We start from the raw sequence: 27,372 nt of genomic DNA, 5'->3' as shown, positions 1-27,372 counted from the left end.
GGAGGAAAAGGGCACATGAGCAGAAATAGAAATGAATGTGGCTGTTCTTTGCTCTTGAGGAGGAAAAGGGGTGCATTAACAGTACTTGCAGGCAAGTGGCTGCTCTGTACCTGGCAGAAATAAGAAGACAGAGGTTTTGTCAGTGGGGTGACAAAAAACAGCTACCTAGTGTCTCTTCAAACTCCTTGATATAAAGATTTGGGGAAGGGCAGGTGGCTTATGGCTAAAGGATTAAACGGTTAACATTTTATTACTGCTGGCTGTAGAATTTCCCAGTTGTATATTCTGCTGCCTTGTGGTAGATTGGGCAGCCTTTTTATTTTTACATCAGGGCAATATGGAGTTTTGTCCATAGAACTTACTTTTATTTTAAAGGAGAAGTACAGCCAAACTTCGTTTGGCTGTACTTCAACTATGGATCACAGGAGTTCAGTTCGTTCTGCACTCCTGTGACCAATTTACAGCAGACAGCAGGCTGAAGTTCGCTGTCAGCTGATGTCACAGACTCGGTCCAGGCTAGGGCAACAGCGTGACAATAAAGTGGGGATCCGCCAAACAGCCCTGGACTGACACCTAGCTCAGCCTCTCAGCGAGCAGCTGAGAACCTGAGCCAACCACTGCCGCCCCCTCCACAGTCCAGCGCTCCAGTGAGCGCGGGGGGCAGAGCAGAGAGCTGATGGTTGACATTTAAAAAATATGGAGTGGCGCTAAGTCTGTTTCTATATATAAATAAGTGCTCAAATGTACATTTAAAATGTATTTGACACTTAACAATGAAAATAGGAACAAGTGACGAATGCCACTCAAAAGTGACCACAATATGTGGCATATCCAAAGTCCAGTGCAAAAAACTTAATTGATGAATAAATAATGAATGCCACTCAAAAGGGACCACAATATGTGGCATACCTAAAGTCCAATGCAAAAAATGTGAGTATCAAAATAATTGATGAATAAATAATGAATGCCACTCAAAAGTGACCACTATATGCGGAATAACCAAAGTCCAGTGGAAAAAGCGTGAGTCTCAAAATAATTAAGCACAGTTCTTAGTGAAGTGCTAAAATGTTGCTTCAGAAACCAGTGATAAGAAATCGCTCATGCAGTCCGGTGCTCAATCCAAGAGAACAAACACACTCCACCAATAAGTGCAATCACCTTATCCTAAAAGGTAACAGGCATCAGATCAAACACTGGTTTCCATTAAGTGTCTGTCACACATTAAGGATGGTAATTGATCAGCTCACATATGAAATAATAATCCTCTTGTCTAGTACAGTGCCTTGAAAAAGTATTCCTACCCCTTGAAATTTTCAACATTTTGTCACGTTACAACCAAAAAACGTAAATGTATTTTATTGGGATTTTTGTGATAGACCAACACAAAGTGGCACATAATTGTGAAGTGGAAGGAAAATGATAAATGGTTCTCAACATTTTTTACAAATAAATATCTCAAAATGCATGCGTGCATTTGTATTCAATACTTTGTAGAACCACCTTTCACAATTACAGCTGCAAGTCTTTTTGGGTATGTCTCTACCAGCTTTGCAGAGAGTGACATTTTTGCCCATTCTTCTTTGCAAAATAGCTCAAGCTGTGTCAGATTGGATTGAGAACATCTGTGAACAGCAATTTTCAAGTCTTGCCACAGATTCTCAATTGGATTTAGGTCTGGACTTTAACTGAGCCATTCTAACACATGAATATGCTTTGATCTAAACCATTTCATTGTAGCTCTGGCTGTATGTTTAGGGTCGTTGTTCTGCTGGAAGGTGAACGTCCGCCCCAGTCTCAAGTCTTTTGCAGACTCTAACTAGGTTTTTTTCTAAGATTGCCCTGTATTTGGCTTCATCAATCTTCCCATCAACTCTGACCAGCTTCCCTGTCACTGCTGAAGAAAAGCATACCCACAACATGATGATGCCATCACCATTTTTCACGGTGGGGATGGTGTGTTCACGGTGATGCGCATGTTAGTTTTCTGCCACACATAGCCTTTTGCTTTTAGGTCAGAAAGTTCATTTAGGTCTCATCTGAACAGAGCACCTTCTTTCACATGTTTGCTATGTCCCCCACATGGCTTCTTGCAAACTGCAAACAGGACTTTGGCTTTCTTCTTGCTACACTTCCATAAAGGCCAAAACTAATAGTTGTCTTGTGGACAGATTCTTCCACCTGAGCTGTGGATCTCTGCAGCTCCTCCAGAGTTACCATGTGCCTCTTGGCTGCTTCTTTGATTAATACTCTCCTTGCCCAGCCTGTCAGTGTAGGTGGACGGCCATGTCTTGGTATATTCGCAGTTGTGCTATAGTCTTTCCATTTTCGAAAAAGATGTGTTGAACTGTGCTCCGTGAGATTTTTGAAAGCTTAGGATATTTTTTTATAACCTAACCTTGCTTTAACCACTTGCCACCCACCATATAGCAAAATGACGTCGGCAAAGTGGTTGCGATATACTGACCAAACGTTATATGACGTGGCCAGGATAACAAGCCATTGCGGGCCCCCGGGGGCGCGCAATGCGGCGATTGTTGTTGCGGCATGTCAGTCTGACACACCGCAACTCCGATCTAGGTAAAGAGTCTCTGACCAATCACGGCTGATCACAATGTAAACAGGAAGAGCCGTTTATCAGACAGACGCGAGTAGAGGAGAGCCAATCGGCTGCGCTGATTGTTTATCAGCACAGCCCCCCCTTGGATGCCCACCCAGGACCACCAGGGATGCCACCAGGACCACCAGGGAGACCACTGATGACCATGGGTGGCAATGTGTGCCTACACATGATGGCAATGTGTGCCCACACATGATGCCAATCAATACCTGCCAGTGTCTCCTAATCAGTGATGCCAATCGGTGCCATCTTTCAGTGTCAATCAGTGCCACTCATCAGTGTCCATCAGTGCCACCTATCAATGCCCATCAGTGCCGCCTATCAGTGCCACCCATAAGTACCCATCAGTGCCACCTTTTAGTGCCCATCTGTGCCACCTATAAGTGCCCATCTGTGCCGCCTATGAGTGCACATCAGTTCTGCATATCAGTGCCCATCGGTGCTGCCTATCAGTGCCCATCAGTGTCGCATCAGTGCCACCTCATGGTGCCACCTCATCCATACTCATCGGTGCCCATCAGTGAAGCAGAAAACATACTTATTTACAAAATGTTATAACAGAAACGAAGTTCTCTTAAAAGAGAAGTATGGCCAAAGAAAAAAAGTTTAAACAGCGAATAAAAAATAATTTTAAAATCAATCAAATACATTTTTTTTTTACTGGTGACATACTGTCCCCTGTCAGTATCCCTGATCATCGCCACACCAGTCATTTTATACTGCTGTACTGCACTGGTGACAGTATGTAAAAAAATGTGAAAAAAAACAAATTTTATTTAATTTCTTCATTTTCCAAAAAAAAGTCGCAAAAAAATTAGAACTTCCAAAAATTTGCCATGCCTCTTACTAAATACCTTAGACTGTCTACTTTCCAAAAAGGGGGCATTTAAAGGTATTTGTATTGTCCTGGCATTATAAGGCCTCAAGAAATGAGATGGCCATCAGTATGTCAGGATTAATCCATTTTCAAATATACTGCATACACCATAGTTTGTAGACTCTATAACTTTGACACAGACTAAATAGTATACACTTATATGGGTTACCAAAGAAATGTAGCAGACTACATTTTGGCCTAAATTTATGAAGAAAGATTATTTGTTTGCAAAATGTGTTTTTTCGTTTATATAGCAAAAAATAAAAAGCCCAATGGTGATTAAATACCACCAGAAGAAATAAAAGCTTTGTATGATTTGCATGACTGAGCAATTGCCAGTAGCACAGTGTTGAATAGCAAAAAAGGCCCGGTCATGAAGGGGGTAAAACCTGCTGGTGGTTAAGCGGTTAAACACAGCCATGAATCTGTGATTCGCATCGCTGGATTGGTTTAGGAATACTTCCTAAAATCACTGTCTGTGACCACAGTTCACCATACCTTACAAAAATGCAAGGTAAAGTTCTATCATGCAAAGAAGAAGCCATACCTGAATATGATTCACTAATGCCGCCATCTTTTCTGGCCAAAACTCATTTAAAATGGCCTGTTGCATAGTGAAAAACTGGTCTGTGGTCAGATGAATCAAAATTTGGCATTCTTTTTGGCAACCATGGGCACCGCGTCCTCTGGACTAAAGAAGAGAGGGACCTTCCTGCTCGTTATCAGTGCACAATTCAAAAGCTTGCATCTCTGATTGAATGGGGGTGCATTCATGCATATGGAATGGACAGCTTGCACATTTGGAAAGACATCACCAATGAATCCAGGTTTTAGAGCAGCATATGCTCCCATCCAGATGATTTCTTTTTTAGGGAAGACCTTGCATATTTCAGCAGAACAATTCTAATCTATGACAACAGCATGGCTTTTTAGTAGAAGAGTCTGGGAGCTTAACAGGCCTGCCTGCAGTCTAGACCTTTCACTAACTGAATATATTTGGTGCATCTTGAAGATAAAAATACGACATAGAAGACCCAGGACTGTTGAGCAGTTATGCCCTGTACACACAGGCGCACTTTTAGGCATCAACGGTCTGACAGTCTTTTCGACTGACTTTTGACGGACTTCCGACGGACTTTCGAACGAACGGACTTGCCTACACACGATCACACCAAAGTCCGACGGATTCGTACATGATGACGTAGGACCGGACTAAAATAAGGAAGTTCATAACCAGTAGCCAATAGTTGCCCTAGCGTCGGTTTTCGCTCGTTGGACTAGCATACAGACGAGCGGATTTTTCGATAGGAACTGGGTCCGGTGGAGTTCCAACGTAAAGATTTAAAACATGTTCCAAATCTAAAGTCCGTCAGATTTTCGACAGAAACAGTTTGCTGAAGGTCTGATGAAGCCCACACATGGTCGGATTGTCTGCTGGATTTGGTCCGTCTGACCAGTCTGGTCGAAAAGTCCGCTTGTGTGTACAGGGCATTAGAATCCTATATTAGGCATGAATGATACAACATCCCTCTCCAAAAACTCCAGCAAATGGTCTCCTCCGTTCCCAGACATTTACAGAGTGTTGTTAAAAGAAGAAGGGGTGTCACGCGATGGTAAACAAGGCCCTGTCCCAATTTTTGTGAGACGTGTTGCTGCAATCAATTTAAAATGTATCTTATTTTTTTCTTAAAATGGTACATTTTCTTAATTTAAATGTTTGATATGTTTTCTATTGTCTATTGTAAAAAAAAATATGGGTTTATGAGATTTGAAAATCATTGGATTCCGTTTTTATGTAGATTTTTTTACCAAGCATCCCATTGGAATTGCAGTTGTATGTTTGTTTTTTATTAAATCCCATGCATCTCATTTAACCACTTAAGGACCGCCTAACGCCGATTTACGTCGGCAAGGCGGCACGGGCAGGCAAAATCACGTACATGTACGTGATTTGCCTCTCGCGGGTGGGGGGTCCGATCGGACCCCCCCCCGGTGCCCGAAGCGGTCCCGTTCTGTTCCCCGGCGATCCGAGATGAGGGGGAGGCCATCCGTTCGTGGCCCCCCCCTCGCGATCGCCGCCGGCCAATGGGAACACTCCTTTGCTGCTGTATGCTAAACAGCAGCAAAGGAAATGATGTCATCTCCCCTCGGCTCGGTATTTTCCGTTCCAGCGCCGAGGGGAGAAGACATCAATGTGAGTGCACAACACACACACACACAGTAGAACATGCCAGGCATACAAAACACCCCGATCCCCCCCCCGATCGCCCCCCGATCCCCCCCCAATCACCCCCCCCCCCCTGTCACAAACTGACACCAGCAGGTTTTTTTTTTTTTTTTTTTTTTTTTTTTCTGATTACTGCATAGTGTCAGTTTGTGACAGTTACAGTGTTGGGACAGTGAGTATCACCCCCCTTTAGGTCTAGGGTACCCCCCTAACCCCCCCTAATAAAGTTTTAACCCCTTGATCACCCCCTGTCACCAGTGTTGCTAAGCGATCATTTTTCTGATCGCTGTATTAGTGTCGCTGGTGACGCTAGTTAGTGAGGTAAATATTTAGGTTCGCCGTCAGCGTTTTATAGTGACAGGGACCCCCATATACTACCTAATAAATGTTTTAACCCCTTGATTGCCCCCTAGTTAACCCTTTCACCACTGATCACCGTATAACCGTTACGGGTGACGCAGGTTAGTTCGTTTATTTTTTATAGTGTCAGGGCACCCGCCGTTTATTACCTAATAAAGGTTTAGCCCCCTGATCGCCCGGCGGTGATATGCGTCGCCCCAGGCAGCGTCAGATTAGCGCCAGTACCGCTAACACCCACGCACGCAGCATGCGCCTCCCTTAGTGGTATAGTATCTGATCGGATCAATATCTGATCTGATCAGATCTATACTAGCGTCCCCAGCAGTTTAGGGTTCCCAAAAACACAGTGTTAGCGGGATCAGCCCAGATACCCGCTAGCACCTGCGTTTTGCCCCTCCGCCCAGCCCACCCAAGTGCAGTATCGATCGATCACTGTCACTTACAAAACACTAAACGCATAACTGCAGCGTTCACAGAGTCAGGCCTGATCCCTGCGATCGCTAACAGTTTTTTTGGTAGCATTTTGGTGAACTGGCAAGCAAGCACCAGGCAGCGTCAGGTTAGCGCCAGTACCGCTAACACCCACGCACGCACCGTACACCTCCCTTAGTGGTATAGTATCTGATCGGATCAATATCTGATCCGATCAGATCTATACTAGCGTCCCCAGCAGTTTAGGGTTCCCAAAAACGCAGTGTTAGCGGGATCAGCCCAGATACCTGCTAGCACCTGCGTTGTGCCCCTCCGCCCGGCCCAGCCCAGCCCACCCAAGTGCAGTATCGATCGATCACTGACACTTACAAGGCACTAAACGCATAACTGCAGCGTTCGCAGAGTCAGGCCTGATCCCTGCGATCGCTAACAGTTTTTTTGGTAGCATTTTGGTGAACTAGCAAGCACCGGCCCCAGGCAGCGTCAGGTTAGCGCCAGTACCACTAACACCCACGCACGCAGCATACGCCTCCTTTAGTGGTATAGTATCTGAACGGATCAATATCTGATCCGATCAGATCAGATCTATACTAGCGTCCCCAGCAGTTTAGGGTTCCCAAAAACGCAGTGTTAGCGGGATCAACCCAGATACCTGCTAGCACCTGCGTTTTGCCCCTCCGCCCGGCCCAGTCCAGCCCACCCAAGTGCAGTATCGATCGATCACTGTCACTTACAAAACACTAAACGCATAACTGCAGCGTTTGCAGAGTCAGGCCTGATCCCTGCGATCGCTAACAGTTTTTTTGGAAGCTTTTTATTGAACTGGCAAGCACCAGCGGCCTAGTACACCCCGGTCGTAGTCAAACCAGCACTGCAGTAACACTTGGTGACGTGGCGAGTCCCATAAGTGCAGTTCAAGCTGGTGAGGTGACAAGCACAAGTAGTGTCCCGCTGCCACCAAAAAGACAAACACAGGCCCGTCGTGCCCATAGTGCCCTTCCTGCTGCATTCGCCAATCCTAATTGGGAACCCACCACTTCTGCAGCGCCCGTACTTCCCCCATTCACATCCCCCAACGAAATGCAGTCGGCTGCATGAGAGGCATTTTTATGTGCTCCCGAGTACCCCTACCCAACGAACCCCCCCCAAAAAGATGTTGTGTCTGCAGCAAACGCGGATATAGGCGTGACACCCGCTATTATTGTCCCTTCTGTCCTGACAATCCTGGTCTTTGCATTGGTGAATGTTTTGAACGCTACCATACACTAGTTGAGTATTAGCGTAGGGTACAGCATTGCACAGACTAGGCACACTTTCACAGGGTCTCCCAAGATGCCATCGCATTTTGAGAGACCCGAACCTGGAACCGGTTACAGTTATAAAAGTTAGTTACAAAAAAAGTGTAAAAAAAAAAAAATATATATAAAATAAAAAAAAATAGTTGTCGTTTTATTGTTCTCTCTCTCTATTCTCTCTCTCTATTGTTCTGCTCTTTTTTTACTGTATTCTATTCTGCAGTGTTTTATTGTTATTGTTATTGTTATTGTTATTATGTTTTATCATGTTTGTTTTTCAGGTATGTAATTATTTATACTTTATTGTTTACTGTGCTTTATTGTTAACCATTTTTTTGTCTTCAGGTACGCCATTCACAACTTTGAGTGGTTATACCAGAATGATGCCTGCAGGTTTAGGTATCATCTTGGTATCATTCTTTTCAGCCAGCGGTCGGCTTTCATGTAAAAGCAATCCTAGCGGCTAATTAGCCTCTAGATTGCCTTTACAACCCGTGGGAGGGAATGCCCCCCCCCCCCCCCCACCGTCTTCCGTGTTTTTCTCTGGCTCTCCTGTCTCAACAGGGAACCTGAGAATGCAGCCGGTGATTCAGCCAGCTGACCATAGAGCTGATCAGAGACAAGAGTGGCTCCAAACATCTCTATGGCCTAAGAAACCGGAAGCTACGAGCATTTTATGACTTAGATTTCGCCGGATGTAAATAGCGCCATTGGGAAATTGGGGAAGCATTTTATCACACCGATCTTGGTGTGGTCAGATGCTTTGAGGGCAGAGGAGAGATCTAGGGTCTAATAGACCCCAATTTTTTCAAAAAAGAGTACCTGTCACTACCTATTGCTATCATAGGGGATATTTACATTCCCCGAGATAACAATAAAAATGATTTAAAAAAAAAAAAAAATGAAAGGAACAGTTTAAAAATAAGATAAAAAAGCAAAAAAATAATAAAGAAAAAAAAAAAAAAAAAAAAAAGCACCCCTGTCGCCCCCTGCTCTTGCGCTAAGGCGAACGCAAGCGGCGGTCTGTCGTCAAACGTAAACAGCAATTGCACCATGCATGTGAGGTATCGCCGCGAAGGTCAGATCGAGGGCAGTAATTTTTGCAGTAGACCTCCTCTGTAGATCTAAAGTGGTAACCTGTAAAGGCTTTTAAAGGCTTTTAAAAATGTATTTATTTTGTTGCCACTGCACGTTTGTGCGCAATTGTAAAGCATGTCATGTTTGGTATCCATGTACTCGGTCTAAGATCATCTTTTTTATTTCATCAAACATTTGGGCAATATAGTGTGTTTTAGTGCATTAAAATTTAAAAAAGTGTGTTTTTTCCCCAAAAAATGCGTTTGAAAAATCGCTGCGCAAATACTGTGTGAAAAAAAAAAATGAAACACCCACCATTTTAATCTGTAGGGCATTTGCTTTAAAAAAATATATAATGTTTGGGGGTTCAAAGTAATTTTCTTGCAAAAAAAAAAAAACTTTTTCATGTAAAAAATAAGTGTCAGAAAGGGCTTTGTCTTCAAGTGGTTAGAAGAGTGGGTGATGTGTGACATAAGCTTCTAAATGTTGTGCATAAAATGCCAGGACAGTTCAAAACCCCCCCAAATGACCCCATTTTGGAAAGTAGACACCCCAAGCTATTTGCTGAGAGGCATGTCGAGTCCATGGAATATTTTATATTGCGACACAAGTTGCGGGAAAGAGACAAATTTTTTTTTTTTTTTTTTTTTTTTTGCACAAAGTTGTCACTAAATGATATATTGCTCAAACATGCCATGGGAATATGTGAAATTACACCCCAAAATACATTCTGCTGCTTCTCCTGAGTACGGGGATACCATATGTGTGAGACTTTTTGGGAGCCTAGCCGTGTACGGGACCCCGAAAACCAAGCACCGCCTTCAGGCTTTCTAAGGGGCGTGAATTTTTGATTTCACTCTTCACTGCCTATCACAGTTTCGGAGGCCATGGAATGCCCAGGTGGCACAAAACCCCCCCAAATGACCCCATTTTGGAAAGTAGACACCCCAAGCTATTTGCTGAGAGGTATAGTGAGTATTTTGCAGACCTCACTTTTTGTCACAAAGTTTTGAAATTTGAAAAAAGAAAAAAAAAAAAAGTTTTTTCTTGTCTTTCTTCATTTTCAAAAACAAATGAGAGCTGCAAAATACTCACCATGCCTCTCAGCAAATAGCTTGGGGTGTCTACTTTCCAAAATGGGGTCATTTGGGGGGGTTTGTGCCACCTGGGCATTCCATGGCCTCCGAAACGGTGTTAGGCAGTGAAGAGTAAAATCAAAAATTCACGCCCTTAAAAACGCTGAAGGCGGTGATTGGTTTTCGGGGCCCCGTACGCGGCTAGGCTCCCAAAAAGTCCCACACATGTGGTATCCCCATACTCAGGAGAAGCAGCTAAATGTATTTTGGGGTGCAATTCCACATAGGCCCATGGCCTGTGTGAGCAATATATCATTTAGTGACAACTTTGTGCAAAAAAAAAAAAAAAAAAAAAAAAGTGTCACTTTCCCGCAACTTGTGTCAAAATATAAAATATTCCATGGACTCAATATGCCTCTCAGCAAATAGCTTGGGGTGTCTACTTTCCAAAATGGGGTCATTTGGGGGGGGGTTGTGCCACCTGGGCATTCCATGGCCTCCGAAACTGTGATAGGCAGTGAAGAGTGAAATCAAAAAGTTACACCCTTAGAAATCCTGAAGGCGGTGATTGGTTTTCGGGGTCCCATACGCGGCTAGGCTCCCAAAAAGTCCCACACATGTGGTATCCCCGTACTCAGGAGAAGTAGCTGAATATATTTTGGGGTGCAATTCCACATAGGCCCATGGCCTGTGTGAGCAATATATCATTTAGTGACAACTTTTTGTAAATATTTTTTTTTTTTTTTTTTTTTGTCATTATTCAATCACTTGGGACAAAAAAAATAAATATTCAATGGGTTCAACATGCCTATCAGCAATTTCCTTGGGGTGTCTACTTTCCAAAATGGGGTCATTTGGGGGGGTTTTGTACTGCCCTGCCATTTTAGCACCTCAAGAAATGACATAGGCAGTCATAAACTAAAAGCTGTGTAAATTCCAGAAAATGTACCCTAGTTTGTAGACGCTATAACTTTTGCGCAAACCAATAAATATACGCTTATTGACATTTTTTTTACCAAAGACATGTGGCCGAATACATTTTGGCCTAAATGTATGACTAAAATTGAGTTTATTGGATTTTTTTATAACAAAAAGTAGAAAATATCATTTTTTTTCAAAATTTTCGGTCTTTTTCCGTTTATAGCGCAAAAAATAAAAACTGCAGAAGTGATCAAATACCATCAAAAGAAAGCTCTATTTGTGGGAAGAAAAGGACGCAAATTTCGTTTGGGTACAGCATTGCATAACCGCGCAATTAGCAGTTAAAGCGACGCAGTGCCAAATTGGAAAAAGACCTCTGGTCCTTAGGCAGCATAATGGTCCGGGGCTCAAGTGGTTAAAAAAAGCAGCTGCTGTATTTAACCCAAGCAATAATGAAAAAGTAAAAAAAAAAAAAAAACAATTACACACCTAAGTTATGTGATGCTGACAGTGAGAATTGTACTTTGCATTTTCAAAGCATGTAATTGAAAGGAATAGTGTTTTTCCCGTGTCACACTAGAAGTCACATTAAAAGGTGGTATACAGTGCCTTGAAAAATTATTCACACCTCTTGAAATTTTTCACATTTTGTCATGTTATAACCAAAAAACGTAAATGTATTTTATTGGGATTTTATGTGATAGACCAACACAAAGTGGAAGGAAAATGATAAAATGGTTTTCCACATTTTTTTACAAATAAATATCTGAAAAGTGTGGCGTGCATTTGTATTCAGGCCCCTTTACTCTGATACCCCTAACTAAAATCTAGTGGAACCAATTGCGTTCAGAAGTCACCTAATTAGTAAATAGAGTCCACCTGTGTGTAATTTAATCTCAATATTAAAAAAAAGCTGTTCTGTGAAGCCCTTAGAGGTTTGTTAGAGAACCTTAGTGAATAGCATCATGAACGCCAAGGAACACAGTTGTGGAGAAGTTTAAAGCAGGGTTAGGTTATAAAAAAATATACCACGCTTTGAACATCTCATGGAGCACTGTACAATCTATCATCCGAAAATGGAAAGAGTATGGCACAACTGCAAATCTACCAAGACATGGCCATCCACCTAAGCTGACGGGCTGGGCAAGGAGAGCATTAATCAGAAAAGAAGCAAGAGGCCCATGGTAACTCTGGAGGAGCTGCAGAGATCCACAGCTCAGATGGAAGAATCTGTCCACAGGACAACTATTAGTCCTGCACTCCACAAAGCTGACCTTTATGGAAGAGTGGCAAGAAGAAAGCTGTTGTTGAAAAATGCCATAAGAAGTCCTGTTTGCAGTTTGCTAGAAGCCATGTGGGGGACACAGCAAACATTTGAAAGAAGGTGCTCTGATGAGATGAAATTTAACTTTTTGGCCTGAAAGCAAAATGCTATGTGTGTCAGAAAACTAACACTCCACATCACCCTGAACACAACATCTCCACTGTGAAATATGATAGTGGCAGTATCATGTTGTGGGGATGCTTTTCTTCAGCAGGGACAGGGAAGCTGGTCAGAATTGATGGGAAGATGGATGGAGCCAAATACAGGGCAATCTTAGAAGAAAACATGTTAGAGTCTGCAAAAGACTTGAGACAGGGGCAGAGGTTCATCTTCAATCAGGACAACAACCCTAAACATACAGCCAGAGCTACAAAGCATAGATCAAAGTATATTCTTGTGTTAGAATGGCTCAGTCAAAGTCCACACCTAAATCCAATTGAGAATCTGTGACAAGACTTGAGAATTGCTGTTCACAGATACTCTCTATCCAACTGACAGAGCTTGAGCTATTTTGCAAAGAACGGGCAAAAATGTCACTCTCTAGATATGCAAAACTGGTAGAGACATACACAAAAAGACTTGCAGCTGTAATTGCAGAGAAAGGTGGTTCTACAAAGTATTGATTCAGGGGGGTTGAATACAAATCCATTTGTAAAAAGTTTTGAAAACCATTTATGATTTTCCTTCCACTTCCCAATTATGTGCCATGTTGTGTTGGTCTATCACATAAAATCCCAATAAAATATATTTATGTTTTTGGCTGTAACATGACAATATGTGGAAAATTTCAAGGGGTATGAATACTTTTTCAAGGCACTGTATGTTCTTCATGCCCCAGCTTCCCATGCCTTTTTGTAACAATCCCTTGCCTACAAGTCTGGAAAATGGCCAAAATTGCTCATCAAGGTTCACTCTCATAGATTTCACTAGTGTTTGGGTTTAATTTTGCAATGTTTGGACTTGCTTGGTTCGATAAATCCCCTTGAATGGACACATTCGCTTATCCCTAATTAGGAAAAAGTTATATTTTCCTGTTAAAAGACAATGGTGTATCTCTCTGAGCCCTGCTTCTATTACCTTTTAGAAGCAGGGCTGTGTTCTTATTAAACTAAGTAAAATTCACTCTAAATTAAATATGAAAACATGGTAAATACTTTAGGACACCTGCCTTTAGAGAATAATCTATGCTGCAGTTGTTGAATGCTTCGACTGCTTGTTGATTGCCTTTCGTGTTTGGCCTTCTTGCTTTAATCACTTGATACCCTGACCCTGAACAAGCATGCACATAAGGACATCCAATTATTTTCCAGCTTCAGATTTCCTGCGTACTAATATGAGTGACTTAGTATTAACGCTAGTGGGTTAGCAAAACTGCCAGGACTTTAGCATTTTCAAAGTGGTCAACACTGGCAGGTCTCTTTAGTCCAGCTCCATTACTATTCTGAATCTCAGAAGTGTCCAAATTTTGACCATTTAGGACGATTGGCATTTGGCCATTCCAGAGGTAAAGTACCACAGTGGTTCTCAAACCTGTCCTAAAGTAACCCCAACAGGCCATCTTTGCAGGCTTTCTTTTATCTTGCACAGGTTCTTTAAATCAGAGTCAATGGTTTGGTATTTTGGATAGCTATTTTATTTAAGAGAAGTTCAGAAAACATTGCCTGTTGGGGGTACTTAAAAGAGAAGTAAAGGATTTTTTTTTCCCCCAATAATACTTACCTAGGTGGATGCAGCATTGGTCCGATGTTGCATCTGTCCCCCGGTGCCCCTGCACTGAGAACTGAGCAATCGAACACCGCCATTCACTCAGATTTCAGAGCTCCGTGAGCAGAGAGCTTCAGACAGTCAGTCACAGCTCTCTGCTCTTCTCCCTAATCGCTCACTGGAGAGCCGAGCTGTGGAGGGGGCAGAGCGGCCATCTCAGGCTCTCAGCAGCTCGCTGAGAGGCTGATACAGGTGTCAGTCCAGGCACCTGGCGGATCCAGACTCCATAGTCAGGATGACGCTGTGCCTGGACTGAAATCGGTGACGTCAGCAGAGAGATTTCAGATTTCAGCCCGCTTTCTGCTGACAACAGGTCACAGGAGTGCCAAACGAATAGCACTCCTGTGATCCATAGGATAAGTGCAGCCAAACGAGCTTTGGCTGGACTTCTCCTATAAGGACAGGGTTGAGAGCCACCGAAGTAGCATATACCAGAAGCCTGCACGCTAAACCTGCTGTCTGTACTCCATACCTGCTAGCAGTTCTCTTTTTAAAAGTAACAGAGTAACTTTATTTTTAAAGGAAAGATCCAAAATGGCCTACAGGGTAATGACCTACCCTACTTAAGAGGCGGAGATTGCAAACTAGTTTTCAAAATTTGTTTTTGTGGTTTAAACACTGTAAGATATGCAATAAAAATGACAATAAATATTACTAGGAACCTGTAACTACAGTAATATGTTGACCATACACTGTTTGAATTTTCAAAATGCAAACCTACTTTTTTATGATACCCAAAGACAGCTGCTGCCACAAGATCACATTTTTTACAAGGCTGTGCCCTATTGTATGAGGGTTTGTGTACTATTTGAATTTTGTCTGGTTCTTGATGAACTGGCCAAATTTCTCTTAGTGGGTGGCTTTGCCAGCCCACTCTTGCCCACATTCTTCAATTGAAAAATTGAAGGAGCCAAGTGGAGAAAATTGTCGGTATTCTGACAGTCACCGGTGGCTATCAAAATAAAAAACCTCAGCAAGGTAGTTTGTGCATTTGCACTGTTAGTGTGCATGTAGGAATTTGTTAGATTTTAGCTATATGCGGATTAAAAAAACATCTGATAAGTATAGGGCCAGTCAGTCGGATTCATCATAATTGTTCAAGTGATTCAACATTGTTATCTCCTGTGTTATCTCTCTGGTTTACTCAGATAGAAATCAACTGCCCTTCACAGAAAGTGCTTCCTGCATTTTCTGAATACTAGATAATTACAATATTACTACAGTTCACACATTTAGAAGCTCAGAGATATCAATTTCAACACTGCACTGACACAAACATAAGTCAAGGATGGCTCACTAAGATAATATTTTCTAGATCTTAGATCATACTGTCTGGGTATCTGTGAATATATGATCCATCCTTCACTCTTCCAGTGAGCAAGTTTTGTTGGAAGGAACAGTGATGTGAGCAGGCAGAAAAGTCAGGAAGCGGCTAGCACCTGGATATACATTACTATGCTACTCTGATGGCATCCAGAATACAGTTTTCTTTATTTTTTCATGAAAATGTCTCAGTAACTAGTACTAGTACGGCACCTAAACTACATCAAAGAAAGGCTACTTTCGTAACTTACAAATTGCCGCCAGAATACTTGGAGTTATTACAAAAATATTTTTTTATTTTAAAACTGTAATAAAGTTTTATTACAAAAACTAATATGGTTTAAAATACTAAAAAAACGTAAACCAGATTTGTTAGTTTATTAAAAATAAAGTATGTATGTTTACTAAATTATGAGACTGTTTTATAACAAGTGGTTACTTGCTTTCTTTTTCTACTCTTAGTTCTCCTGAATTCTTGTCACATCACGAATACGCTTAACCATTCAACTCACTTAATTCCGAGCCTCCATTATTTTTTAGCATTGCTAAAGATTAACCCCAATGTTGTGTTACAGTTACACCACCTATAGTTACATAGTTAGTCAGGTTGAAAAAAGACACAAGTCCATCTAGTTCAACCATAAAAGTATAGTATAGTATCGAAAGCTTAAAGATGAATTCCAGTCATGGTATATTTTTACATACAATTTATATTGGCCCAGCTAGACCAATGCAACTATGTATATACTATACCTGGTCAGTAAGCCTTGAAGCTGAAAATCACTGAAGTAAACACTGCTACTCCAGTGATCTCCACTAGCTTCTGGGCCCCATGCTGAGCGGCCTGCCTAATGCATTGTGAATACAGGAGGTTTGCCGCTTGACAGGAATGGTTTGCATTTTCTGAATGAATGCAAATTAACTCCTTGATTGGATAAAGTGATGATGTCACCACCCCATGTCTTCATCTTGTTCAATCAGACCTTTAGGAGTAAAAAAAAAAATAAAAATACATTGAGAATCTTAAAGCGGGAGTCCGGCGACCAATCTTTTTTCTTTTTTTTTTTTTTAGGTAATTGAGACACTTTGCTAATCCCAAAATAATACTCACAGTTTGGGTGTAATATTTCCGCCTCTGTCTGTTTTCGTACCGAAGAATAACTTAAAAAATGTGATGCTGGCTGTTTCCATCTTGCTTGTGGGCATGTGAAGCCCACAAGCATTGATTTCTAGAATGCAGTGAATGCTGTTCATTCACAGCTTGTTCACAAGCATGATCATTGTTCCCGCACTGAACCTTGGGAAGCCTGACACTAAGCTCCCAGGAGACAGTGCGGCACCAGGGAAAGGCAATAAACACGCCTGCTCCCATGGGAGGAGAGACAGGAAGTGCCATAATAAAGTACAATATAAAGGTAATTACAGCGATAAAAAAAAATTTTGTGCGGCATTTGAACATCTATGCAATTAACTGAAGGGGGTAAGAGTAAGTTAAAAATTTGAGTGGAACCCCGCTTTAAGTTATATCAACAAATGCATCAGTTTGCCACATTTTAATACTGTTATGTCCATACAAATTATTATTCAGTATATATTCAGCAGTAAACTTAAAGCAGAGTTCCACCCAAAAGTGGAACTTCCGCTTATATGCTCCCCCCCCAAATTTGGTACCTTTTAGGGGGGAACGGGGACCTGTTTTTGACAGGTCCCCTTCCCCACTTCTGGAGACGGGACTGCAGATGTTCGGCCCCCCTCTTCCTTCCCCTGCCACTGGGTCAGTTAGAAAGTGCAGCGCACTTCGCACATGCGCAGTAGGCAACCAGCTGTGAAGCCGAAGGGCTTCACTGCTGGGTTCCCTTACCAGGAATGGTGATGGCAGCACCCAGGAGTCGATCCGAACATCAGCTGGGGTGCCAACTTCGCTGGCTCCCTGGACAGGTAAGTGCCCTAATATTAAAAGTCAGCAGTAATGCAGCGTACACACGCTTGGACTTTTCAACCAGACTGGTCCTACGGACCAAATCCGGCGGACAATCCGATTGTGTGTGGGCTTCACCGGACCTTCAGTGGACTTTTCCAGTTGCAAATCTGACGGACTTTAGATTTGGAACATGCTTCAAATCTTTATGTTGTAACTCCGCCAGACCCAGAAATCTGCTTGTCTGTATGCTAGTCCGACGGACAAAAAACGACGCTAGGGCAGCTATTGGCTACTGGCTATCAACTTCCTTATTTTAGTCCGGTGTACGTCATCACGTACAAATCCGTCTGACTTTTGTGTGATCGTTTGTGGGCAAGTCCGTTCGTTAGAAAGTCCGTCGAAAGTCTGTCGGACAGACTGACGGACTTTTGGTGCTGAAAAGTCCGACCGTGTGTACACGGCATTACAGTATTTGTAGCTGCTGACTTTTAATTTTTTTCACCCAGGCTGGACCTCCTCTTTAGGCCTCTTTTACAAATGCGGACCGTTCATTTAATCAGTTCAGTCATGTCAAAACAGATGAAGTATTCATCTGTTTTTCATCAGGTTTTCATCAGTGCTGATCAGTATTTCATCAGTGGTCATCAGTGCTTATCAGTTTTTTTTACATCCACTGCCAATGCAAAACAGGCACAAAACTGATCATTTGTTAGTTTACATCCGTTTTTCTTCCTTTGATCAATTTCAAAAAACAGATGATGACAGATGCCGATGTATACTGATGTAAATGGATGATCATCCATTTACATCCGTTTTTCCATAGAGATGCATTGATGTCCGTTTTTCATCCGTCAATGGACAAACGGACAGCATGTGTGATAGGGGCCTTAAAGTGATTGTAAAGTCTCATTTTTTTTCTATAAAAATTACAAACATGTTATACTTACCTGCTCTGTTGCAGTGGATTTGCACAGAGCAGACCGGATCCTCCTCTTTTCGGGTTCCTCTTCTGTGCTCCTGGCCCCTGCAGCTTGCTATGGGGGCACCAGAACCGAGCCACAGCTCCCTGTGTCCATTCAGACATGGAGCCCCAGCCCTTGCCCCCTCTGTCTCCTGATTGGCTAGCTGACTTTGATTGACAGCAGCTGGAGCCAATGGCGCCGCTACTGTGTCTCAGGCAATCAGGGGGGAGGGTCTCGGAAAGCAGAGACACTTGTGTACATCGCTGGACAGAGATGGGGTTCAGGTAAGCATTAGGGGGCTGAGGGGGGCTGCTGCATACGGAAGGCTTTTTATCTTAATGCACTGAATGCATTACGATAAAAAAACCTTCTGACTTTATAACCCCTTTAACTTGTAAGCAGCAGTAAAATCTAAAGAAATCTGCTGAACTCAGTGCAGATATAAAAGATGCAGATATGTATTCATTAATTCATATTTTTTCAGTGCAACTAATGTAAGTACCTGACTAGGTGTCAGCCTCTCAGAATCCAATGTATAGCAACCTTCAGACAGTATTGGAAGGGGATTAAGAGGTGTACCGTGTGTCAGTCAGGTGTTGTGCAAGCAAATGTTCTGACCAGGAGCACGATAGGAGGCAGAAGGTTAAGCTCATCCATCTGCTTCTGCCCTTTCTCTGCCTGCTAATCTGACTAGGGGTAACAACATGAAACCACAGTGTTATAGAAAAAGTGGTGTCAGCCTCCTACCTGTGCTGTGTGACAGAGCTGCTTAAATCGCAAGACTGAATGAACAGATCTAAAAATCCTTTACATGTAAAATACCATGTATGTGTTTTACCTGTTTACTTACCTGTTAACATGGAGTTCAGCTTTAATAAAGTATTGGCGAGTAGATCCTGGTGTTGGTTCTGAGACAAATTTCAAGTATTGATAATAAGCTAACGTTGTCCTTTTTACTAGCATGTGTATTTGAGGGCAGTAACCTGTAGTCAGTAGTCAGAATGAATTTTTCACAGAGGAAACAGGAATCTGATTGAGTGCTGTGTTACTTCATTGACCGCGCTACTTGATTAAAGATGGAAGTAAGGATTGCTTAATGACTGAATTATTGTGGAGTATTCATACTATAAAAATGTCAGTTTACAGAAAGGCTCTATGTGCAGTTGCACCTTTATCTTAGCAATGCTTTCCTATCTGTATTTGATGTGGTCTACAATTATAGGACTTCCAGCAGGAGCATTGTAGTAGAGTTAGCCCTCAGCTGTTACACCTTGGGACTTCTTTTCACTTTTTCTAAACATACAGTCATGGGCTATGAGTTTTGCGAGCCCTTGAGACTATTAATTCAAAACCCCATGATAATATCCTGCAAGGATAATGGATAATGTCCCTCAGCATAGTGTTGCCTGCTCATTTTTATTTCACCCCCCCACTCTCCTCCCTGATTTGGCGGCTTAGGGACAGACAGGTAATGGAGAAGAAATTGAAAGGGAAAATACATGGGAAAATGTAAATGAAAAGAAGTTATTATAACTGCTATAATGAAGTGCCTTTCATTTAAATATAAGAGTGTAACGCTGAAATGAACTTGTGATCCTGAAATGCATTTTTAATGAGTTCCCTTTTTATTTTTGCTGCCTCGGTAGCATATTTTAAAGACCCTTTGAAAAAAAGCTACATTAAAAAAAACACACACACCAAATGCCACAACATACAAAATTGGATATTGGTTTATTCCAAAACTGCTGATCAGGAAGAGTGGCTCTTCAACACAAAAAATGTTGCAGTCACTTTATTTAAATGAGGTTGAATTTGCATTGTGATGTGCCATTCTGATTTAGAAAAAAAAATTAGATTTTCAGATCAAATTGACCCAGCCAGTGAAGCGTTAAGGAACTGGCAGGTCTAGTCTAAAAGCCTCATGTTCTATCAAACCTGCAGACGACGGAAGTCATACAGTGCTAGTGAGAAAACAACTTTCTTGCTGAAGTCTTCTACTTGTTACTGTGTTACATTTTGTTCTCACATAAGTACACACATAAGGAGTTAGATGGATAAGAGACTGATAATTTTATATTTTTGTATTTAGAATTTTCTAATGTTGTAATTTTCTTGTGTGTTTATTTCTTTTTCAGGGGAACGTCCTTTCCAGTGCAACCAATGTGGTGCCTCCTTTACCCAGAAAGGCAATCTTCTGCGACACATCAAATTACACTCTGGTGAAAAGCCCTTTAAGTGTCACTTGTGTAACTATGCATGCAGGCGCAGAGATGCACTTACGGGCCATCTAAGGACACATTCAGGTGATTAGTTCATTTGTGCAGGGAATATTTAATAACACAAATTATCCTTCTCTATGCCCACTTCTCAACCCTTCTCTATGCCTGCTAAGTCCTGTAACCTTGGAGTTCAGGAGTTCACCTAATGATCACTTCTGTTGTGCGCTTATCGCTTAAATGTGCCTCTATAGCTGGCTGTTTGAGCTACTTCAGCTCTCATTGGACTCTGGATTAATGTTTTTACCTACCTATAAGTCACATAGGTTGGACTTAATGGACTTGTTTTTTTTTTTGTTTGTTTTTTTACCTCACCTACTATATGTAACTATAGTTATGTGATTTCCTATATGTAGGGGGCTGTTTATAATGGAGTGCCGATACAGTTATGAACTAACTCTCCACAGGACACCGCAGCGTTTACTCCACAACAAGTCTGCATTTTTCAATTTATTAATAAAATTAAGGCTGCAGTGTGGAGCCTATAGCATCCCTCAGTGTTGGCTGCATATAGCTGCAGAAAATAAAACAGAGAGGAGATAAGGGCGCTCTGGTGGAGGTGGGTAGCTGGTCAGAGGGATGATAGTGATGAGATGGCACTTCTGGCAGGACTTTGGTTAGAGGAAAAGCAACTATGAAGATATAAAAAAGGAAAAGAAAGGCGCCTCTAAGTGCAGTATGCAAAATTTAATACAGTGCACAAAGGGTTAAAAGCACTTACAAGATTGTTGAGTGTTAAAAGACATGATAAAATCAGGAGTCCTCATCTGTGGCATGTGTCCATCCTCAGCATGGTGGTAGAGAGCAGTGTAGAGCCGTCCAGCAGCTGTAAAGCGTTCTCATGCGTGTTGGAAAGAGGAAGCAGCAGGGAAGCCTGTATTCACTGCGGGACACACAAGGCTGATGGTGTCAGTGTAGAGAAGGGGGAGGTAACGTGTTTCGGAGCATATGCGGCTCCTTCGTCAGGGCATGAGAACGCTTTACAGCTGCTGGGTGGCTCTACACTGCTCTCTACCACCATGCTGAGGATGGACACATGCCACAGATGAGGACTCCTGATTTTATCATGTCTTTTAACACTCAACAATCTTGTAAGTGCTTTTAACCCTTTGTGCACTTTATTAAATTTTGCATACTGCACTTAGAGGCGCCTTTCTTTTCCTTTTTTATAGCTGCAGAGAATAATCTGTGATAGGAGAGACCTTGGTAACATGATTTTGACAGGTCATGTGATTGGGCACATTTTTTCATCCCCATTTTTTTAAATGAGGGCAGACATGTTAAGCACACTGCTGTGCTTTATATATATGCCAGCGTATTTTTTAAAATCAGAAGTATGGCTGCATTAGGGCCCACTGTATTGAAAAAAGGACCCATAATAATCCATTAAAGAGGTAAAAAAAGTCTATGAAAAATAAAGTAAAGGTAAAGGCATAATTGCGCTAGTATGCACTGCTGCAGAGGCTACCATCTCCACCCAGTCTTCCTTCCGGGTTCGTGGACTTTGGCTGTCTGAGTGGCCGAGCCACAATGGCATCATAAGTCTTGGCCTCGCCACACCGCTCTGAAGCAACGGTACGGGTATGCTGTTCTTTAAGAGCGCATGTGCCGGTGACATCACCAGCTGCTGCTCGATAGAAGATGTCCTACATGGTGCATGTTTAGGAGATATTCATTTTACCTGGGCACAATACATGGGTGGCATCAGGGCACATTATAAGGGGAAAAGCAGGGCACAATGCATGGGGAAAAGAATGGAACATTACATGAGAAAAAGCAGGGCACAATACATGGGGAAAAGAAGAACACATTACATGAGGTGACAGCAGGGAACATTGCATGGGGAAAATCAAAGCACAAAACATGAGGAGTAGGAGGGAACACTACATGAGGGACAGCAGGGCACAATACATGGTGGTGTCAGGGTACAATACATGAGAGCAGCAACACTCCTTACAGTCAGTAAAATGTGTCCTTTGTGCTTCTGGCTACATATTTAGTTGAAATACTCCATTCTCCGATTCCCACCCCTGCCAACATAATCTTCTGGTGCTTTGGGGGTTGATAGAGTCGCGGGACCTGTCATATGCACACGCCAGGGTGCAAACTATGCACATCCTTTCTGCACCCCTTCTACATTCATAGAGACTGTATTATAGCTACTATGAATAAAAAACAATCTATGAATAATGGAGGACGGGCGGATGAATGTAAGATCCACCTCCTCAATTCATAGATCCTTTTTTATTAATAGAGACTATAGAGACAACTTTTAAGAATGGAGTAGGGGGTAGAAAGGGCATGCATAGTTGTCAGCCTTGATGAGTGCATGTCCCTTGGCTCTATTAACCCCCACAGCACTAGAAGATTATCGCGGCAGGTGTGGTAGGGGAATCGGAGGACAGAAAATTTTGACTTAATCTGCAGTCATCAGTACAAGGGACACATCATATTGTAAGTAATGTCCCTTGTGATGATTTTTTTAAAACCCTTTTTGACTGAACTTAGGCTTTAACAAGCCAATAACATACCCTTTAACTCAGGTTTACATTGTGTGTATTGCCTAAGGTTTTCATTTAAAACACTAAACATAATCTATCTTCTTGTAGTAGGTAAACCACACAAGTGTGGATATTGTGGCCGCAGTTACAAACAACGCAGCTCTTTGGAAGAACATAAGGAGAGATGCCACAATTACCTGCAAAGTATGGGTCTGCAAAATAACCTTTACACGGGTAAGTTCATTTGCTTAAAGTATAATTCGAGCCAAATGTGTTTTTAGTAAATCAGATATGGAATTAGAACCTCTGTCAGGTTTTTATTGCTGTGTATTTTGTTGTTTGGAAAATTTCCTCAGAGATCTTTCTTACCCCCCCCCCCCCCAAAAAAAAAAAAGTTTGGCTTGACTTCCACTTTATAAGAATATAACGGATTATATTAGTAAATACAAAAACACTTCATTCTGTTCACTATATTTTCACCTAAAGGTCTACAGTAAGTCCACCTTTTACAAAAAATAATAAATACATATATTTTCTTGCAGCTAAACAAATGTGCATGTGTTATTTTTTTGAAGTCTGCAAATCATTGCAACCGCAATCAGTGGATCGAGGGTGCAGTGCTTCTGCAGAAACTTCCTCCAGCTCTATGTCCATACCAAGGTATGGACTTTAATTTACTGAGCTAGAGGAAGCATCAATGGACTGAGAATGCAGTGATCCCCGCACTTGTTTCTGTAGTGAGCTACAAGTCTGTCTGCCATGGTGACAGGCGACACATTTACCCTACGTTCAGACCTATGCGTTTTTTTAGTGTGGCAATTGCAATTTGCAGAAACGAACAACAGTCCATTTAACACGATTTCCTATGGTACACATTCACATCTATGCGTTTTTCAGCTGGTGCGTTTTTGTAAAGTGTCAAGGACTTTTTTTCCCGCAGCAGATTATGTTTTGCATATAATAGACTTCACTGGAGCCACACCAAAACACAGGCGTTGCGTTTTTTATGCATTTTTGATGTGTTTCACGTTTTTTTTTCACCTTAACACTGTGTATAACTGGTTGCTAAGGAGTGGGCCAGGAACGCGGATGCCACATCCTTAACAACCGATGAGTCGTCAGCTGACAGCTGAATGTAGAAAGAAGGAATTCATGGGGAGAAAAACGACGTGCCCCCCCCCCCCCCAAATCCATACCAGGCCCCTCGGGCATGCAACCCGGCTGGTCAGGGAAAGGGAGGGGACGAGTGAGTGGGGGGATGCTTTGGGGCAAAATGGGGACTAGGGCCTCTTCCCCACAACCCTGGGTTGTGGGGGTCTGCGGGTCTGTGGGGGTCTGGTTGAGGGAGCTTATCGGAATACCCATTCACCGTAAAAGTGAATAAAGACAGTACAAGAGTCCTTTATTAGAAAATAAAAAAACAATGTCACCCAATGTAGATCCATCACCAATCACAATGCCAGCCATACTGCCTGCTCCGCGTGTGACATTTCTTAAATAGCTAAGGGGAGGAACCACCCGGCAACATCACCTGGTGGCACCGCCCCTTGTAACGTCATTGAACGGTGCATGCTGGGCCACCAACGTCACAGGGGGGCGGTGCCACCAGGTGACATCGCCGGGTGTCCCTGCTCCTTAGCTAATTAAGAAATGTCACATGGCGGAGCAGGCAGACCTCAGGAGTATTCATTGTGAATGGAGGTTTTTTTCTTTTTTGGTTTCGGCAGTGATTGCCAATGGATCTACATCGGGGGAGATTTTTATTTTTCATAAAGGACTTTTCATAAACTCTTGTACTGTCTTTATTCACTTTTACACTTTTTTGGTGAATGGGTAGGGGTACTATGTACCCCATACTCATTAACCTAGGGAGGTCAGGATCTGGGGGCCCCCTTGTTAAAGAGGGCTTCCAGATTCTGATAAGCACCCTGCCCGCAGACCCCACAACCACAGCCCAGGGTTGTGGGGAAGAGGCCCATGTCCACATCAATATGGGGACAAGGTGCTTTGAGGTGGGGGGGCAGAGCCCCCCTTAGCCCCTAAGCACCCCCCCATGTTGAGGGCATGACCCCACACCATTTTTTTTACATTTTGGCCTGGGGTTCCCCTCCAAATCCATACCAGACCTGAAGAGCCTGGTATGGATTTGGGGGGAGGGGACCCCACGCTGTTTTTTTTCCAGATTTTTTTTGCCAGCAATTCTTTTTTATACATTCAGCTGTCAGCGGGGAACCCCGCTGACAGCTGATGACTCATCGGTTGAAAAGGATGCGGCGATTGGCTTCCCGGCCCTCTCCTTAGCAACCAGGTATATACAGTGTGTTTAAAGAGAAAAAAATGCATGAAAACTGCATGCAAAAATGTGGGTTTAAAACATAAAACACATCGCAAAATGCACCTGAAAATCGCATCAAACGCATAAATGTGAACCTAGACTTAGTTCAGTCATTCACAAATCTCTGTGAATGAATGACACTTTTGTGTGAGCGGTGTCCCACATAGCCGGACAGATTTCAAAAGTAACAACGAGTAACATGTAACATGGTCCGAAAAGTGGAGTTAGCATTTAAGTGTGTACTGTTTCAGGGCAATTTCAGCTAACATAACCAAGATGTGTATAACTGTACCAGGATGTACAGTACATAACCTAAAAGATGAACACTCCATGTTTCTTATCTGCAGCAGCAAAGTGCATAGCTTCATCTATATTTAAAGCGGAGTTTCACCCTAAAGTGGAACTTCCGCTCATCGGATTCCTCCCCCCTCCGGTGCCACAATTGGCACCTTTCAGGGGGGAGGGGGGTGCAGATATCTGTCAAATACAGGTATCTGCAGCCGCTTCCGGGCTTAGACAGCCGCACAATATCCGCAGATGCCCGGACCCCCACCCCACCCCCTCCGTTGTGTTCTGGGAAACACACAGTTCCCAGAACACAACGGGGACCAGTGCAGAGGCGCAGTGTGACTCGGGCATGCGCAGTAGGGAATCGGGCAGTGAAGCTGCAGCGCTTCACTTCCCAATTCCCTGACCGAGGATGACGGCTGGGGCAGCCGAGAGCCAAGCGATTGATCGGCTTCGGCTGCCGACATCGCTGGACCCTGGGGACAGGTAAGTGCCCATTTATTAAAAGTCAGCAGCTGCAGTATTTGTAGCTGCTGGCTTTTAATTATTTTTTTTAAGGTGGAGCTGCTCTTTAATATCAACTTACAGAGTTTAAAACTAGCAAGAAGATACAGGCTTCTATCATTGCAAAGGTTCCTCAAGGTCTCTGTGAAAATATTATGTTGATGCATCTTACTATTTATCTTATACTAAGGTTGTGCTTTCTTGGCTTTAGCACAGTGGAAGGGTATAGGGAACATAAAACTGTTCCTCTTCTTGTCACTCAGTAGAAGTTGAATACCACTGAAACTTGGCACAATTTTGCAGAGCCTTTCAGTTATTTCTCTGGTTAGAAACTTGTTTTGTGAAATCTGCAGAAATGTTTAGTATCAGTGCTACATATTTTGTTATGCTGAGTGCAGAGGAAGCAAACTACAAGAATATGGCTAACTCTGGTATTCAATAGGTAAACTATAGGTAAAAAGAAAGAAAACCCAAGATTGATATATAAGTTTAGTTGCCTATATCAACATATATACAAATCATTTCAGCATGCCTAACATACAGAAAATAACACCTGCTTATGCAGGTTTTTCATGTCCTTAGCTAGAATAGGCAAGTTTATTACTGCTTTTGGGTGCACTCAAATAGCCCAACCAAGCACTGCCTGTTAGATGGAGACACTAATTGCCAGCGATAGATGGCCACAGAGTGCTCAGCGTTTATCAGATTTTTGATTGGAACTGTGTGAAGTCAGTGTGCTTTTTAGCCTGTTGTGTGCTTATGTTGCATTTCTGTTAATTTGAATACATAGTGAACTTGGTGCCTCTTGACCAACAGTCAAATAGCAAAATGGAGAAATGGTTTGAGGAGAGAAACACACATTACTGATCATTACTTTCAGACTTAAAGCAACCATTCCTTTTGCTTGTGTTAACAGAAATCACTGCCAGATATGAGTTTATAAATAAATCACTGATACATAATCAGTGAACAAAAATTTTACTCCAATCTGTCCCCAAAGACCCAGTTCTTCACCCACAGTGTGCCCAGTATTGCCTCTCACACAGTATAAAGCTGTCCATCTCAGCTCACACATCAAATACATCTCTAACCCTCCTGTGACAGTGCCACTGCTCTCTTCATACATCAGCAGCTAAGTGAAGTAGTTAAAGATGGAAATAAGGACTATTGACTTTTGACAAAATGTCTAAATTGGCATGCATTATCAATTTTATTTAGTCTTATTTAGCTGCATATTTTGGGGAAAGAAGGAGTGGCTTGTGAAATTCAAACTATGTTTAGGTGTTTAGGGA

At 42.4% G+C, this 27,372-nt stretch overlaps 1 protein-coding gene across 10 annotated transcripts in view; it reads left to right on the top strand.

Annotated features, from left to right (window-relative positions):
- Positions 1-27,372, top strand: part of IKZF1 (IKAROS family zinc finger 1) — a 216,972-nt gene that overhangs the window by 152,244 nt on the left and 37,356 nt on the right. For 9 of the 10 annotated variants that reach the window (XM_073630614.1, XM_073630609.1, XM_073630615.1 and 6 more), the window contains 2 exons: positions 20,312-20,479; positions 23,062-23,187. In XM_073630614.1, coding sequence (XP_073486715.1) covers positions 20,312-20,479; positions 23,062-23,187 — 294 coding nt within the window. The remainder of the gene's footprint in view (positions 1-20,311; positions 20,480-23,061; positions 23,188-27,372) is intronic. The other variant, XM_073630608.1, reaches the window with a different exon arrangement.

The sequence above is a fragment of the Aquarana catesbeiana genome, linkage group LG05, assembly GCF_042186555.1.
Source record: "Aquarana catesbeiana isolate 2022-GZ linkage group LG05, ASM4218655v1, whole genome shotgun sequence".
In the NCBI taxonomy this organism is placed as follows: domain Eukaryota; kingdom Metazoa; phylum Chordata; class Amphibia; order Anura; family Ranidae; genus Aquarana; species Aquarana catesbeiana.
Note: the sequence above shows the minus strand (reverse complement) of the source record. Positions and strands in the feature narration are given on the sequence as shown.